The sequence below is a fragment of the Debaryomyces hansenii genome (assembly GCF_000006445.2).
Source record: "Debaryomyces hansenii CBS767 chromosome E complete sequence".
NCBI classification, from domain to species: domain Eukaryota; kingdom Fungi; phylum Ascomycota; class Pichiomycetes; order Serinales; family Debaryomycetaceae; genus Debaryomyces; species Debaryomyces hansenii.
The window spans coordinates 1,700,363-1,717,720 of NC_006047.2; the positions used below are offsets into that span (position 1 = coordinate 1,700,363).

At 38.4% G+C, this 17,358-nt stretch overlaps 11 protein-coding genes across 11 annotated transcripts; 5 read left to right on the top strand and 6 right to left on the bottom strand. All coding sequences in view use genetic code 12, as the record gives it.

The window, feature by feature from the left end:
• Positions 1-608: 608 nt before the first annotated feature.
• DEHA2E20592g (DEHA2E20592p) lies at positions 609-1,046 on the bottom strand (the record flags this gene model as incomplete). Its single annotated transcript, XM_460197.1, has 1 exon — positions 609-1,046. One exon carries the CDS (start codon positions 1,044-1,046, stop codon positions 609-611), a length of 438 nt encoding a protein of 145 aa, XP_460197.2.
• Positions 1,047-1,357: 311 nt separating this feature from the next.
• DEHA2E20614g (DEHA2E20614p) lies at positions 1,358-2,170 on the bottom strand (the record flags this gene model as incomplete). Its single annotated transcript, XM_460198.1, has 1 exon — positions 1,358-2,170. The coding sequence occupies one exon, from the start codon at positions 2,168-2,170 to the stop codon at positions 1,358-1,360; it is 813 nt and encodes a 270-aa protein (XP_460198.1).
• A 257-nt stretch (positions 2,171-2,427) lies between these two features.
• Positions 2,428-3,495, top strand: DEHA2E20636g (DEHA2E20636p; the record flags this gene model as incomplete). The annotated part of the gene is made up of 1 exon (XM_460199.1): positions 2,428-3,495. One exon carries the CDS (start codon positions 2,428-2,430, stop codon positions 3,493-3,495), a length of 1,068 nt encoding a protein of 355 aa, XP_460199.2.
• A 656-nt stretch (positions 3,496-4,151) lies between these two features.
• On the top strand, positions 4,152-4,775 carry DEHA2E20658g (DEHA2E20658p; the record flags this gene model as incomplete). The annotated part of the gene is made up of 2 exons (XM_460200.1): positions 4,152-4,312; positions 4,493-4,775. 2 exons carry the CDS (start codon positions 4,152-4,154, stop codon positions 4,773-4,775), a joined length of 444 nt encoding a protein of 147 aa, XP_460200.1.
• A 391-nt stretch (positions 4,776-5,166) lies between these two features.
• Positions 5,167-6,195, top strand: DEHA2E20680g (DEHA2E20680p; the record flags this gene model as incomplete). Its single annotated transcript, XM_460201.1, has 1 exon — positions 5,167-6,195. One exon carries the CDS (start codon positions 5,167-5,169, stop codon positions 6,193-6,195), a length of 1,029 nt encoding a protein of 342 aa, XP_460201.2.
• Positions 6,196-6,246: 51 nt separating this feature from the next.
• On the bottom strand, positions 6,247-7,449 carry DEHA2E20702g (DEHA2E20702p; the record flags this gene model as incomplete). Its single annotated transcript, XM_460202.1, has 1 exon — positions 6,247-7,449. One exon carries the CDS (start codon positions 7,447-7,449, stop codon positions 6,247-6,249), a length of 1,203 nt encoding a protein of 400 aa, XP_460202.1.
• A 158-nt stretch (positions 7,450-7,607) lies between these two features.
• Positions 7,608-8,276, bottom strand: DEHA2E20724g (DEHA2E20724p; the record flags this gene model as incomplete). Its single annotated transcript, XM_460203.2, has 1 exon — positions 7,608-8,276. The coding sequence occupies one exon, from the start codon at positions 8,274-8,276 to the stop codon at positions 7,608-7,610; it is 669 nt and encodes a 222-aa protein (XP_460203.2).
• Positions 8,277-8,984: 708 nt separating this feature from the next.
• DEHA2E20746g (DEHA2E20746p) lies at positions 8,985-9,842 on the bottom strand (the record flags this gene model as incomplete). The annotated part of the gene is made up of 1 exon (XM_460204.1): positions 8,985-9,842. One exon carries the CDS (start codon positions 9,840-9,842, stop codon positions 8,985-8,987), a length of 858 nt encoding a protein of 285 aa, XP_460204.1.
• A 190-nt stretch (positions 9,843-10,032) lies between these two features.
• On the top strand, positions 10,033-12,501 carry DEHA2E20768g (DEHA2E20768p; the record flags this gene model as incomplete). The annotated part of the gene is made up of 1 exon (XM_460205.1): positions 10,033-12,501. The coding sequence occupies one exon, from the start codon at positions 10,033-10,035 to the stop codon at positions 12,499-12,501; it is 2,469 nt and encodes an 822-aa protein (XP_460205.2).
• A 60-nt stretch (positions 12,502-12,561) lies between these two features.
• Positions 12,562-15,525, bottom strand: DEHA2E20790g (DEHA2E20790p; the record flags this gene model as incomplete). Its single annotated transcript, XM_460206.1, has 1 exon — positions 12,562-15,525. One exon carries the CDS (start codon positions 15,523-15,525, stop codon positions 12,562-12,564), a length of 2,964 nt encoding a protein of 987 aa, XP_460206.2.
• Positions 15,526-15,726: 201 nt separating this feature from the next.
• On the top strand, positions 15,727-17,313 carry DEHA2E20812g (DEHA2E20812p; the record flags this gene model as incomplete). The annotated part of the gene is made up of 1 exon (XM_460207.1): positions 15,727-17,313. The coding sequence occupies one exon, from the start codon at positions 15,727-15,729 to the stop codon at positions 17,311-17,313; it is 1,587 nt and encodes a 528-aa protein (XP_460207.2).
• Between the last annotated feature and the right edge of the window lie 45 nt (positions 17,314-17,358).

Consider the following 17,358-nt stretch of genomic DNA (forward strand, 5'->3'; position numbering starts at 1 on the left):
CCCCAACCAAGTTTCGAATCAATTCACGTGATATGACTTTTCACTATTGCCTGGAAGAGCTTTGTTCCATGGTGATACGGGTTACTGTTGTGCTTTTTCTATCGAATAAGAGCGATAAAGAGAAGAATGATATCCGTTGGAGTATGTGTGGAAAAACTATGAGGTTAGACTGTTATTAAAGTAGAAATACCTGGATGAACAAAAAAATTGCATCTTTTATGCGCCCTTAGTGATTGAGCAAATTGCTGCCAATTTCTATCCTAGCCCAATGTCCACGTAGTCACAACTAGAACCAAAGGAGCCAGAAGAAACAGAAGAAACAGAAGAACCAAGGAAACCAATCTTGTTTGTGTTTACGATTTAAATCTCACTTTTTGCAATTTGTAGGATGCCGTTGCGTTTATTACTCACCAAATGGCGCTATTGGAACCGAGCACCAAATTTTTGCACGGGCTTCTTAATACCGTAGTACAATGCCAGGCCATCTATTGGGATGGCACCACCAAAACCCGCTTTACATTGCTTTACAATAGTTGCTACAGATACTTTCAACTAATAAATACATATGTTCAAATAAATAATCATCAAAGAAATACTGACCTGTCAGTCTACTTAGAAATATACGAGGGAACTATGGGTAGCTTGTCAAACTTCATAAATTGGAGTTCGTTATCGACATTCATAGTTGGAAATAGCCCTGGAGCGACTGGATTGTCACATTCTGTCTCGCTGAGTAGTTCGTCGTTCTCCTCAACATCAAACTCTATGCCAGTGTACATTCTGTTCTCTTCCACATGCATCTGTAATCCAGGGCACTCGTCGTACCCGTTTGATATAAAATACAGCTTCGAATCAAAGGTGCAGTCGCAGGTCCCCGTCAACTTGTCGTAGTACGAATTTATATTCAAATGCAAGTTTAAGTTAAGTGGGAGATTGGTATATGGTAATGGTGGCTCTTCTGCGGTGATCGTGATCAAATCATCGTGGTAATTTGTTGATTCCATTAAATTTAAAAACTCATGGTACAGTTCTACCGTGTTATCCATGTCAGTCGCAACTCATAAGCAACAAATAAACCTAGCCTGATCCCAATAATCCTTCCTGAAGCTAATATAAATATAAAATAACCCTTCTATTATCTACTCGGTGCCTTTTAATTACGTGCTATTATCTCATCTATATACAGGAAATCGGCTCAATGGCCGGTATCGCTGGGCGTAGGGCTCTACATGAGTCACGTAGGGCACTATGGGAGTACAGAACGACTACACACGGCGAAGAAATACGAAACGGTACTAAAATTACAAAAACATATACAACACGTCCTATTATATAACATCGTAGCATAAACGACAAACTATTTGTCGTTATTGAACATCTTGTTCCCACTGAACACGGCAGCTGGGGGAGCAGGGACCCCTACGTTAGAGCTATCGTGCGATTGGTTTGTAGGAGGCTGGGAAGTAGTCGAAAGTGGATGGTGGCTGCTGGCGGGCGAGAGCTCGATGACTCTACTCTGTAAAGCCAAGGTGTAGTCTCTCAATTGCAAATTTTCTGCTCTGAGTTCCTCGATGGTCTGCTTGAGGGTATTGACCTCGGCTGCCTGCTGCTCGAGATCTTTAATGTACTTTTCTTTACGCTGTCTAAACGCCTTTTGCGCCGATCTGTTCTGTGCTGCTCTCTTTGTACCTGAAACCGGTCTTGACGGCCTAGGACTGCCTCCCGACGCCATTTTCATCTTGCCATCACCCTCGTTCGAATCCGAGTCCTGTAAATTGCTAGCAGCAGCGGCAGCTGCTGCTAATTGGTGCTGATGCTGAGCGTGCTGATGCTGCTGATGCTGTTGTACCTGCTGCAACTCCGCTGCTGCCTGTGCTGCCCTCATATGGTCCTCGTGCGTCTGGTGTTGATGTTGTTGCTGGTGTGAGTGCTGTGGTTGGTGCGGATGTTGGTGATGAATAACCTGGTGTTGGTGTGGATGCACTTGTTGGTGTCCCTGTTGCTGGTGTGGAACCTGCTGTGCGTTAGCTACCGCTGCTGCCGTCACATCCTCAACCGTTGGAAAATCCGTATCCTGGTGCCTAGCAAATGTAGGGTCAATTTGTTCTTCCGTTGGATCAGTGGTCGATCCTTCCTTCTCGTTGGTCCAGGCACTGAAGTTTGTGTTCATACTGGTGTTATTCTTAGCTGCAAAATCGTCTATCTTATGTAAGGTGCCTTTTGGTAATGTATTACAAAGCAATAATGGGTTGTTTTGAAATTTGTGTTGATGCCTCGACAATAAAATTTACCCGAACACGACCCAGATCGAAGGCCCGGTTCATGAACGACCCGTTTGTTACATCTGTAGATGTATGGGTTTGGAAGGTAGGAATAGAAGTGAATATTTAATTTTACAGTAGATCGGGCGATTAGAGGTACGTTTAGATGCCGTTAGATAGCCTGTTTATGTCGCCGAGCAGTGGACGGAAAACTAGCAATTTTTTTCCGTCGGGAGATGCGAACGGGTTCCAGGGATCAACGATGACAATTGACGATAGGATAGATGCTGATTTAGAGAGAGGGTTTAAAGGGGGAAATAATGGTGAATTTAGTGGTTTTGGGATAGGAAATACGGATACAGGTTTACAGGGGCCCGCGGGAGGGCTCGGAGTGGGATTTTTGGGCGATTTGGGCGATTTGAGCGACTTGGGAGATGAATTGGGAAAAGGGTTTGGTGGTGAATTGGGTGGTGTTTTAGATGGTGAATTGGGCACCGGGTCGGGTGTCGGAGGGCATATGAGCTATATTAACATTGGCGAGTTGAGTCTCGGGCTGACTGTGGGTGTTAATGGGTCGTATTCTATCTGGAGCGACAAACCGAACAACGGACAAGTGTTTTCGCCGTTTGTGAGCCACGGATGGTCGCCACAAGTAGAAGCGGTGGGTCCTAGCGAAATGCCTAGCACTGAATACTTACAAAATCACCAAATGAAGCCTGTGGAGGTTGTATCTACAAGTCCACGCAAGAACCTTTACCTGACGAGGGTGAATAACCCGCCATTTGTATCGCAGGCCAAAAAACCCGAGAAGAAGGTTAGGGCGGTCTCCAGTGACCAGCTTGTGGTCAAATTACCTGCTGCCACCAGACAAACACGGCGGTATCCCAAGTTCCGCGATTATTTCTTGCGGGAGAATAACGACGTCAACAACGAGGACTACTGTTCGACGTTCTACAAGAGAAACAGTCTTGGGTACATGTTCATCAGGGAGCCATCGAACACACTCAAGGTAAACAATTCGGGTCCCAGGTCGTGGGTGCAGTTGAAAATCAAGTTCCCCGAGGCCACCAGTGCCAAAAAACTAAAGGTGGACATCAAACAATTGCCATTCTGGAAGCCAATAAACGTCAATCTCAAGGACCCGTCAAGATCTAAAAGAATTCTGAAGGACAAAAGGAAGTTTAATGTCCTGAAGCGCTTCAACAATCGCAGAGACGGCTCTTTACAATTATAGACACGTAGTAAAACGGGATGTTGAAGCATCTACTTAGCATGTTATCAAAGTAATATGGTACTAGCTTAAGATGACTTCAGCTTAAGATTTTCCATAGACCATGAATGGCCAACAGACCTATATGACTACTCGATGCGACACCCTCCGTTTCAATCTACAAAACCCATATCGTACCATGTCCCACGATAGCTCTCTAACAACTCCCCAACACCCCATACTACCAGCAGCTTCAGCTTCACATATAACACTCTATTAAGTAGTTGTAATTATTGCAAAAAAAGAATTAGTTCAATCAGTTATATACACTCCGGTAAATTGTAGTAGAGTATGCTTACATAAGCAATTGGTGAAATATAATTGGTTCGACGCAGCGAACAGTACTAATAAGTACCCCAAACATACAAATAACCATATATACGCTATCATTGAGCTATTAGACGATCCACATTGCTCTTATAACCGCATTATATCCCGCGTAGCTCTGGGAGAGACTTTTAGCAACCGGAAATATGGAAATTTCATTATAATAGATTCGACCGTAGAAGTTGATCACCACACGACTCGTATGATCCAATTAACATCTCGGTGGATATAATAAATGCTAACGAGATGTCAAATAGTATATCAGTTTAGATTCATTAAATTTGACATTGACGATGTTTGCCTCTACCATCCGTTCCGCTTTAAGGGCCAGAGTTACCACTCCAAGAATTTCTAATGTCGTTAGAACTAATGTTGGTATGACTAGAATTTCAATTCCACACATGAGAAATTATTCATCCCACCATGAAGAAACTTTCGAAGAATTCACCGCAAGGTATGTATATATTCGGGGTACAGGTGAAAGAGGAGTCCAGATGACGCTTTTTTGGCGTCAATTCGAGGATATGTTGAGTAGATAGGATTTTTTACCCAGCTATCGAATTGAGTGAAAAATTAGTCGTGACGACTTCAACGAAGCCGACAACCATAAGGAACTATACTAACGTCATTTTAGATACGAAACTGAATTTGAAGAAGCTTACGACTTATTTGAGGTCCAAAGAATTTTAAACAACTGCTTTTCATATGATTTAGTCCCAGCTCCAGCTGTTATCGAAAAGGCTTTACAAGCTTGTAGAAGGGTTAATGACTACCCAACTGCCGTCAGAACCTTTGAAGCTTTAAAGCACAAGGTTGAAAACAACGAACAATACGAAGCCTACTTGGAAGAATTGAAGGACATTAGACAAGAATTAGGTATTGACTTAAAGGAAGATTTGTATGTTGGTGAAAATTAGATATGCGTTCCACGCCATATAATTTAACAGAGATACATGTCATTTAGAGTGATATGCTATAGGATCCACTTCCATCCCGTGTTTGCACTGGCTGGAAGTGTCATGATTGAACTTTTGTTTTCCCTGTTTGTTTTATTAAGTCTATGCATCTCTCCTTAGACTCATTCATACTTTTTTCCTTTGCACCCTCCCTATGAGGCTGCCTTAAGAATAATATATTTACATCAATTTTGCTATTATGTAACTTGTAGATGTAGTTGAAGCCAGGGAGCTACCTTTACCAGCTTTTGGTATGGATCACGTGTAAACGGCAAGAACATACTCGTTCGATTATGAATTGGAGTCTACTAGTATGTTTAGTTTAATCTTCAGAAAGGATACATAAGTGAAAATGGGTGTATATATACCACCAGGCAGCGGGGGAAATGATAATGGGAAGAGTGGTGGAAGTGGTGATAATACCCTTACAATTCCAAACCCAGCATCATTCATACCGCAAAATCCAAGTTTAGGTTTAAGATTATGGGGACCATTGGTTCCTGCTTCAGATAATTTGCCAGCATTGTATTTTCTAACTAGTTTACAAATCGGTATCGGTTTATTGAGTTTTAACAAAGTGAGATATTTAAGACGGTCTAATTTGGCAAGGTTTGGTATAGAAAATACATGGCAAAGAAGATCAACCAAATGGTTGTGTGCGATTGGTGGATCGTATTTGGTTTACCAGTCGGGCATTGAAATGTCTAGACTAGCTATGCCATACGATCCATGGTATGACGAAGCGAAGTTCTATCGTAAATTGGCCATCAAAAATGGCGATAATCCTAGTTGGTGGTTTGGGGCCACTGGATACTACAAGCCTATGAATTATAAAGAATGGTATACTAAGATCGACAAGTGGTTTAATAACCAGATAAATATAATTGACGCAGAACATGAAAATGTAGATACTGCATCATCACAGGTTAGTACTCGAGGTAAGCATCCCCAGTCACCTCTTTTATCCAGCTTATCTAGAAAGGGAAAATATTCAGAAATTTACCAAAGTTTGCATGAAAGTAATATCAAGAGATATAAAAAGTTATTAGACCAACTGTTAAAGGATGTGAATGAATTGAACAAGGCTGAAAGACTCGACCTAATTATGGAAGGTAAATCGTCAATAAAGTACAACGAAGAATACTTAAAGCCTCATATCCAATTGGGAAACCATAGAATAGATACCGACGAGGAGTTTGAGATGGTTTGGTTAAATTTTGAACCATGGGATGAGTTGAAAATGGAAACCGACTATGACATTAGATTGGTCCCAAGATGGAGATGGAGTGAAGACGAAGATGTTGAAGCTTCAAGCACCGAATCCGTTCCTACAGAACCTACAACCAACTTAGTTAACGAAGTTGATGAATCGCATATATAAGAGTTATTTATTTATAATAAATATAACATATTTACAAGTTAATGTACAATTCTACTTTTCTTCAATTAATTCTTCAGCCCATTTTATGTTTTTCGTAGAATTATCGGTATTTAACATAGGCTTGTCAAATTTAGCTAGGTGTTGCTTCCAAATTAAATCGGCAGGATCTTGATCAGGTTCAACCCATTCGAACCCATCACCACCACTCATCCAATAAGCTTGCATTTTGATATCATCTAGGTTGTCTTTGGCTTCCATTAATCTGATCTTTTTACCGTCTCTCGTATAGCCTGGTTGTAATGTATGTGTATCATAGAGCTCATCTTCAGTACGGCATAATTCTTCAATTAATTCAGGGCTAGATTCCCCACCTGATGGTCCTCCTCCATTCAATGCAAGATCAGCCTCAACTATCTTGGTACACATTGATAATTCATCCGCATGCCTGAACCAATGAGTATAGAATGTTCCCTTTTGCCAAGTCAAATAATTTCCTCCTCCTGCAATCAATTGTCTTCCAAACCTGACAATTGTAACAAAGAACGAGGAATTCAAGAAGTATGTTAAAATCATGGCATTTATCGAACTCAAATGTCTCCAGCGGTCCGACAAATATCCCAATTCAATTATTTCTTGAACCCCAACCTTGGAGAAAAGTGTAATACCAATGGCAGAACTGGCAAATTTAAGAACACCAGATCTAAGCTGTTTATTTTTCTGGTCCACGTAGTTTTTATGCCCGGTGGTCATGTCAGTTATTTTCAATGCATTCTTTAGATCACCGTTGAATAAACAATAACGGAAAGGTATCAACGCGATCGATTTGTCAATATATGCCTTAGGGTTCCTCTTATAAAAAGTTTCGATAATCTGTACGTATGTGGCGATAGGAAGCTTCAACAAGAAAACTTTAGTCAATAATTCTTTATTAAATTCCACTTTTTCATTACTTAAGATTTCCTGAATTTTATCGTTAATTTTAATATTGGTTGGGTCCTCCCAAAATTTATCATAATCATGAATAGATTGCTGTACATTTTGACATGCCTTAATAGCGTCCACCACTGTTTCTTGTGATACTATTTCATCGTTCTTCAACAAATGCTTATCAATTTTAGATTCTAAGGCAGAAAAATCATTGGTGTATAAAAATGGGTTAGCATTTAAAACTCTTAAGCTCTGGTGCAAATTCCTGTTGTTCGTCACCTTTTGGAATTTTAATATCCCTCTACTACTCAAAACCTTCCTGAACATAATCCCAAATAACCTTGAATCTTAGTTAATTCTAACTAATCGTATTCAAACGATCTTAAAAAATAGTGAAAAAACATTAAATTACACAAAACAAATATGTTTAATGAAAACTATACAATTTACATAACAGAATCAAAATCAAACTTGTGCTAGGGTATTCAAGCCAAGATAGTCAAGCCGCTTCCAAAGAACATGGCTAAACTTAAGCCCATAAAAAAGTTGCATTTATTCAACTTCAAGGAACCTGCACCAGAAGAGCCAGAACTGGAGCTGGAGCCCGAACTAGAGTCAGAACCAGAACCAGAGTTGGTGGCTTCACTTTGTTTTGTACTTGAAGCAGTAGAGCGGAGAACTCTATGGGAAACGAAACTGGTACTTGTAGGGGCTTCAGTTGCTTCACCTCCCGCAGCAGCAGCAGTGGCAGTATCATCGTCAGAAGCAGCAGCAGCAGTAGCAGCAGTGGCAGCAGCACCTGCTGGAGTAGTTGCTGTGGTAGCCTTGGTATCAGTGGCAGATTCAGCCCCTGCAGCAGCTGCTGGGGTAGTAGCACCAGTTTTAGTGGTTGCGGTATCAGTAGTACCAGTCTTAGCTGTATCAGTAGTACCAGTCTTAGCTGTATCAGTTGTACCAGTCTTAGCTGTATCAGTCCCGGTGGTTGCAGTATCAGCTCCAGCTGCTAGAGTAGTATCAGCATCAGCCGCAGCAGTGGTAGCAGTGGTAGCAGTGGTGTCAGCACCAGCAGGTATTGGATTTACCGCAGTAGTAGTAGTTGGTGAAGCATTTCCTCCAGCGGCACCACCACCAACATTACCACCCATGGCTCCCATGGTTAATGCTGTATTGAATGCAAAAATCGACAATAATGTGTAAGCGTACTTCATAGCCTCTCTTAAAACTTATTGGAATATAAAGGTTCTTGGATAAAATATAAAGATTTTAATAATTCAACGAATGTTTGAACTTCTAAATGTCTATATAGTATTGATTTGTGCCTCTTAGTTATAACTAACTGCTAATACTTTCTAAATAATGTAATTTGAATCATTATCTATATATATATTTATTCATTTTACATTGAAAAACAACGCGAATTGTGCTCAAAATCTCGTTTTCGCCTTATTCCAATTTGAAACAATAGAATGTGGATATGAGCTATTACAACATATACAGCAACTAACCTCAGCCAAATTAGTGATCTATGGAAGAGATTTTTTTAAGTAATTTACAGGTCTATGTAACTATTTGCATATTATTGTTAAGCATAATTGTTTACGACTTCAACCTTCCTTATAACCCTTGAATGCTTTAGGAAACTAGTGTAGATGATGTAGAGTTTAGAGTCGACCGCATTCAATAACGTGGCAGTAGACATGAAAATAACGATGAGGATGTACTTAATACTCGAGTTGCTGTATTATTCTTCGGATGGCTCACTCTGATGCAGTGTGCAGATAAATCATGAAGAGGCCCTGAGATAGAGAATATATATCTAACACATGTTGGTAAATTAGATGGAACCGGAACCTGGTGAAAAGCTACTTTCTCTTCTTCTTTCTCTTCTCCATTTTTGGAGCACAGTCTGGGCAGTACCAAATTTCGTCGTCCTTGGGTGGTGCAGTGATACCGACACAGCTCCAGTGGAACCACTCGAATTTACAGTCGTCGTTGTCACACCCAATCATTTCTCCAAACGAGACTCGTTGACAGAAACAGTATAGGTTGTTATCAGCGTCCTCGCCGTTGTTACCTGGCCCTTCATTAGGTCTAGATAACGAGTCATTATCATATTTCTTGTCCTCGAAATCTTCCGACTTCATTCTCTTCGACGGCCTCGTTAAACCACTCGCTCCCTTCATACCAAGCGCATGTTTCCTCTTTTGTGCTTTTCTGAGCATGCTATTTGCTGCATTATCTGCTACCGGTGTAGATGCCGAATGTCCTCTAGGAGTTGTTGTACCGGAAAGATTATCACTTAACCCATTGATCACACTGTTCATATCCGACGACGGCGTATCTAGTTCCATCACATTATCGACAGGAGGTAATAATTCATCTTTCTCCAATTTGGCTATATCCGTCTCGAAGTTTGACAAATGCTTGGATACCAAAAACAACGCAGTATTGGCTAGCAATATTTTTTCCTTTTGCAATTTTTTAACCAACACCATGTCTTCTTCTACCTTATTATATATCTGTTGTTCCTTTGGATGCTTCGTTAAAGTCCCATTTGCTCGTATGAATTTATGTATTTGATTGTCTTTTGTTTGATATCTCTTTCTCGCCTCTTGCAACTGTACATCTTTATTTTTCAACTCTTGTAATAGATGTTTCACTTCCAACGGCAAATTAGATAGATCTTGTGTATACTTATCTAACACAGTCGTCGTATCCATCTTATTGCTGAAGCTATTTATGCCCTACACGGTTGTTTTGGTCGGTTTCTAATCTGATTATATATTTGTTGATGGGATTTACTTGGGTTGTGTGCGGTCCAATATCAAAGTGGAAACTTTTTGGTAGGTCAATCGAAATCATTATAGATCAACATATTGCTGAGAGAATACTACTAGTTAATGTCCGATAATGGCGTCGGAAGACTTAGTTCAACTTCTTAATGAACTTTCAATTAGAGAAAATGAATTTGATGAAGCAAAAATGGTGTTACAAGGTGATTCAACAGGTGTTAAAGATTTAAAAAAGACTTATGAAATCCTCTTAAAATGTTCCCAAATACCGAAACTATCCGATAATATTTATGAAATTATAGACGAGGATATGCTGAAGTTCATGTTTGGGTTGCAGGTCATGGATGATTCGAGAGGAATTATTTTTATCAATACCATTAAGTCTAATGTTGCAAACGAAGACTTAGAGAAAACAATCCTCAAGACATTGAGCCTAATTCAGACGATACTCAAAAGGAATGACAGCTTGGGCGATATAGTATTTTACTTATCCCTATACTTTGCCATAATTTCAAACTTTAATTTGTCGAATCCTCAACATGTATCGCTAATGCTTCAATATTTAAATCCATTTCACAACCAAACTAACGAAGAAAAGGCACACGAAGTGTACTCTTTGGTACTAGTTATTATTATAAAGAATATAGAATTGCTGGCTAAAAAGACTACTGAAGTCATTTCGAGTTACCTAGAAATATTGGTTGATAACGAGCCGGATAAAATATCAATGGCTAGTTTTTTGAATTTAGTAAAATCCTTGGAATCTCTTTTTCCTATTGTGCCATCGGTATCACAAACCATATATATGAGTGAAAGTTGCAAAGGGATAATATTATTTCAAGTTTCAAAAATGTCTTCCACATCGTTAGAGTATACGAGTAATCAGCTTATTACGACTGAAATATTAAAACTTGTCACCAGCTCGTGCATCAACGAGCAATGCCGTTTATTCAACTATAATAATTATCTTGAGTTGTTGAAAATTGGAACTAAATTGCAGGGTGAAAATGTCTTAGGGATAAGACTTTTATCGTCATTAGGTATTATAAAGCTCTGGAATTTTATTCAATTGGAAAAAGATCTGAGAAAAGATTCAGGTATAAACATGTCTGACCTATCAGATATTTTGATAAGTTACTTGAGATCCTCTGAGTCTAGGGAGAACGAAGTATATCTAGAGTATTGTATTGAGGGATTAGCTTATTTAAGTTTGAATACGTCTATCAAACAGAAATTAAGAAATGATGAAACCTCGATTGAAAACATACTAATTATATTGAAAAAGGAAACAGAAATAAATGACAAAATTTTATTGGCTAATTCTTCGTTGGTTTATGGGCTTTTGTTAATCTTATCGAACTTAACAAAATTAAAAGATGTTGCTGCCAATTCTCAAAAGAAAACAACCAACTATTTAAAAAGCTTTGCAACGCCTAATAATATAAATAACAGCGAAGATGAAAATCAGGAGAGCATCTACAATTTCAGTCGTTCCTTATTAAATGACTACAAAATTGTAGAGATCATGTCTAAAATAAAAGTTTTTAAATCCCAAGATTCTGCAGGTCATAATAATGATAATATAATATCTCAAGTCATTACAGTAATTTCTATGATATCTTCAAATCAAGACAGATCTACAAGACAGGAGCTCATTAAACAAGGTGCATTGAATATCGTCTTAGATTACCTCATTAAAAATAGTGTTGTAAAGAAAACATTGGGAAATGAGACGAGACCAAGTAGCTTAAATGATGAACTAGTTGAGACCAGACTTTTGGCTTTGAGATCCTTAGCAAGGATTTTGATTTCAGTTAACCCTGCATTAGCCTTTAATAAATATGATATCAAAACATGCTTACCATTTTTGATAGAATTGCTAGGGCCCGATATCTCTCAGTACACTGGGTCTCTTGAAGATGTTGGAGATGAAAAATATTTATATGACGGTGTTAGCAATTTGGATAAATATGAATCATTACTTGCATTAACAAACATCTCGACTGTTCATGTCAAGAATGCAACTAACGAATTGAGACAGTTAATAATATCGAAAATTTTCGATAAGTATTTGGACAATTTTATTATAGATTCTGATTTACCGCAAATCCAGAAAGCTGCATGGGAATTAATTTCTAATCTAATAACTGAGCCGAGTTTATTAGTCAAATTTTTTAATATAGAGAAACAAGAAAACTTAAAAAGGTTACAGTTGTTAATTAAGCTTTTGGATTCAACAGATGAACTGTTTCAAACAGTAATTGGTGGTCTACTAGCAAATGCAACCTCTGAGTTTGAAATGATTTCCCAAATATTAGTTCAGAATGTCACCTTGAATGAACGTTTGTTGTCTATATTAACAAATATTTTTGAGAATCAAAATTCGAATAATGATTTATTATTGAGAGCAAGCTATATATTATTAAACTTAGTATATTCTGCATCAAGCTTGGACGCCAAATATTTAGACAAGTTTAGAGAAAATAGAAAACTAAAGGGATCTCTAGGTTTGGCTTTGCGCTCGAATAAAAATAAGGAAATTTTAGAAATGATAATTGAAATAATTAAATTAGTTAATTTTAAATAATATAATAATATATATTAATGGTATTTTGAATACTTACTATACGTATATCAAGTTTTGAGATTAGAAGTGAATTAATCTTTGAGCTAAGGTATCTTGATGATGATCGACTGTACTGACAGACTGTCTAACACGATTAGAGGATTTATCGTTTTCTAACTTAACTCTAATTGCCTTGTGCAAATTAGATAAATATTCTGGGTACGCAGCTCCAGCATTTGCAGCAAGCGCTCCCTTTAAGTTATCCTCAATCAAACAGTCTTTGAATAATACTTCCGCACCATCTATGCCTTGTCTAACAATTTGAATACCTGCACTTCCAATTGCCGATGATCCAGTTATTTCAGATTGGAAAAACCTAACTAAGTTACGAGCTTGTTGTGATATATGGGTCGGCAAGTCTGGGATCTCGTCAATTAGAGGATTAATTTGATTAACGGAATCAATATCCTCACCAAATAAGTCTTTAATGAGAAGAATATTAGCATTTGGATGAACCCAAACAAAAATGTCTAACCCATTACATAAAACGTAGACCCCACCATCTAGCTGGTTATAGGATAAATCTTTATACTGAGGCAACTTTATAAAATAGTCCGGGTTCTCAGTACCCTCATCTGGTACCATACAATCATCTTGTTCTAATGTATGAAGTTCAACCAAGGCAGGACATAAATGATACACTAATCGTTCAACTGGCATGTTTAAGCATTGGAATATATCAGCCAACCTAGTATCAGCGGTTAAAGATGTAGAATCTCTTAGAGTTTTTGATTTGATAAATGCGAGCATATACATAGGTAAATGCTTCAATGAGTCTGGAAATAACAATTGGTTCGTTAATGTTCGATGTCTATTATGTCCCAATTCACTCATAGCTCTATACTGAGTAAAAACTTCCACTAATTTTTCGTTTACGGATTCACGAAGTTCGTGTAAAGTCTGCTTTCCAACAAATGACAATGTATCTCTAACTATTGTTGTGACAACAGAATCTTGCTCAACAAAGTTAAAGACATCATCCAACGTTTCACTTACTGCCAACACCAAGTTAATAACTCTAACCTTTCTAATACCAGAAGGATCAGTATATAATAAAGCTGCTTGAAAATGACAATCATATTTTGTGTTCAATTTACCATCATATTGTAATAATACTGTAAATGTTTGGTCTTCATTGAGAACTGGAATAATAGGATCTTGTGTACCAGCTCCTACTACTGAAGCCTCCGCAACTGCAGATGAAGTTCCGTAATACTGAGTGACTTGTAATCCATTAGAACAACGCAATTTTAATTGACCTTGGTAGCCTCTAGACTTTCTCACTGAATTAATAAATTTTGCTGTAAATGATCTACTATCTCTTTCAAAATTAAAGTTTGACCATTTGTAAACAGAACCACCACTCACCGAGCATAACCAGCCAATATTCGATAAGTCCACTGCAGTAGGAGATACGACGAGACATTCTAAACCGACGTTTTTAGAAACCATATCCTTTGCTAGCAACTGGTAATATTCATTGTCAGGATTATACACTGCTTTTTCTTGCTCTGGCGTAGGGGCACGTCCAACATTCTTTCTGTCTTTGTAGGTTAAACTACCAGGACCCCAAGACGGCAAATTGGAAAGAACTGAAGTAATTTTACCCCCTCCGACAGATTCAAGACACAACATAGCTGTACGAACAGCTGCAGCGAAACATGGCTCCGGGTCCGCAATGACGTTTTCATTACTGCTTAACAGTTCCAAATTATTTAAGGCGTCCTCAATGCATATTCTACTTTCTTCGGGATCAGCAAATAATCCTTCGCTAAATGGAACAAATGGATCTTCGAGATCAGAAGATATAGATAGCTGTGTTGAGTCAAGGGACGGTGCCAAGTTATAGAATTGCAATCGTTTATCGAATGTGATAATGGCAAATTTACCTGGAAGAGTTGTCTTTTGAGGTTCATTTGGATCCGTTGTATCTGACTGCTCATCATAGTCCAGGCTATACAAGGTTGCTCTGATAGTGTCAGCAATTAAAACAGGCAAATGCTGTCTAACACTTTGTTCGCTAATATCAATCAAGAATACGTGATGCAATTCGTGATTAATTGTATCAGCACCACCTACGTTATACTCTTTCGGAACAATAATATCATAAACACCTTTATGTAATTCGGGTCTCACGCTCGCATCAGTTCTTGCACCTGTAATTGGATTAACCATAGAAATGTAATCATCTGGAATAGTATTATTTGGGAATTGGCAAATATTACATACAAATCTGTTATGAGTAGTATGTTGCATGGCTGGATTCATATAGGTTCTACAACGACGACATCTAGGGGGACCAACGTCCAACGTATCAGCTTCAGTCGAAATTCCCAAATTTTGCATGTCAACAACAGGGATCGGTTCTTCGGTGGCTAATAAGGGCGCAAAAGGTCTTATGGTAACCGAAAGTGGCAATTTCGTGGCATTTCTTAACTGTTCTGTCTCTGGGACATTATACATCGAGGATCTCATAAATTTTGAAGAAGAGGTTCCCTGATCAACAGCATGGTATTGCGTACCTGCTGTTGGCGGCACGATGTTCTGAAACGTGAAAAAAGATTTATACGAGCCATCTTCTTCACTAACAGGAGTCATAAATTCACGTTGATGATGATATCTTGCACTTGCTAACGAAAGGTTTTGCTGTTCATACTGCGTTTGTGCTGGATCAGGCGCTGAAAACGCTTGCATCAGACCCGCGTTCATCAGACCCGAGTAAGGCAGAGGAACTGCATCAGTATGAAGCTGAGGTTGTGAAAACGATTGATGTTGTGGCTGGAAAGGCGTTGAAGGTTGAGTAATGTCTGGTGAATTGAATTCGGTGTGGTACGCTCTGGCGCTTCTCTTTTTTTTCGATTTGGATGTATTGTTGTTAAGCGACAAATTTTGTAAGTTGGAAGCGAGTTCCAGTTGCTGCTGCGAAACGGCTCCTGTGTTTCCTTCATAAGGGGATTCTCCCGTTGCTGGAGGTACATATGCCATTGTTTATTACTTGGGTCCGTCAACCTTGGTTATAAAACACTAACAAATCACTAGGGTATATTTCAAAATTTGTATCATGAAATGTCGCGTGAAATGTCTCTCTCCAATAATGTCGCGATACATTTTTTAGCCTATATTTGGGCTGGTGGGTATAGGGTTAGTCTAAAGTAGAACTAGCTTAGAAGACAGTCATGATAAATAATGTCGATAGATATACGACATTTAAGAGATTCAATATCTGAGAATTGTTCTATATATGCATTAACCTCGGGGACTATTGCATTTCAAGATTATCATAATCACTCATGGTCCCAAAATTATACTAAATATTTCCTCCCAGCATACTACTTAACCAACTGCAGTATTGCAGACTTGACGGACATATCATTACTCAATAATTTGCATTCATATAATTTAACCAAATGGGAATATGGCCAACGGTATCATACGTATGACAAGACCGACAATGGAGATGCGTTTGTCGCTTTGTTATTTACTATTAGTGGGACATGCGTTTCCTGTTGGATGTTAACATTATTGATGTACTTATCGCCAAAACATAAGAGAAAGCCGTGGCTTACTCAGCTTGCTACGGTCTTTTATTCTATTTTGACCACCGTAATTTTAAGCTATATTACTGATGAAAGTAAAATGCAATACTACGCCGATTCGTTGAATTTAATACAGCTTCACAATCTGGTATACGTGAGTTACTCGTATAGAGTAATGGTGGTTTTTTCCCAATTTTTCACTAATTTGGCATGGTTACAAATTGTTGTCCATGTATCAAAGTTAAAATTTAAGTGGTATAGCATGCTTGTAAACCTAATATTAATGTTGGCATACACAGTGACACATTCCATCTACGAAGCGAGGTACAATAATGATGACTTAATATTCAATACCACCCTTGACTCTCCTTATCAGAGATGGAGATTAGCAATCCACATTTTGAAACTTCTAATAATGATATGGTTTGCAGCATCGATACTTTATTACACTACAATTATCAAAAATCCTAGAAAAATATGCTATTCGAAGAAGCTATTTCCATTAGCGATCTCTTCTCTATCGTTGTTTGTTATCCATATTGTGGCTAATGTTCTTTCAATGAGTTTGTTTCTAAAAGATTGGCAAGTGAGGTCGTGGTTAATTCTAATTTCGTACTTGATAGAAATTGGAATACTAACTGCAATATGGGAATGGGTTTACGGCATCGAATTTTTGGAGAAGAGATATGAGATAATGGGCATGCTTGGAAGAAGGATTAGTTTGAATGATGTGATTAGCTTCAACCTGTATGGCAACAACGAACAACCCGAAAAACCGGACAAACCTAAGCAATTCATAAACTTCTTAATGAAAAAAATCTTCAGAAATAAATATTTCGACCACATGGAATATGCAGAGGAAGTGAACAATAAAGACGCCGTAGAATCGTCTCGAAGTCTTGAATCTGATCTTATGCAGCACCAGAATATGGATGTCGCTGACACCCAAGCATTGCATCTGCCAAATACAAACGTTAATAATGTGAACTCTACACACAATACCGAGAACAATAACATCATTTCAGCGGAGGATGAAGATATTATCGATATTCACTCGAATCAAAGCTCTGGTAGCTATGAAGACGTGTATATTGACGACTACCACTTCTCAGATGACGAACATAATACCACTTCTTCAAATACAGATGAACGACTCGAACATCCGCAAAACAACCCACCTCCCTTCCTTCCACTCCCTGGCTTCAGTCATAATGATTATTGGCCTGACGAAAAGTAATATACTTAATTTATCATTTCCTGTATATAAATGGTTCCAGATTAT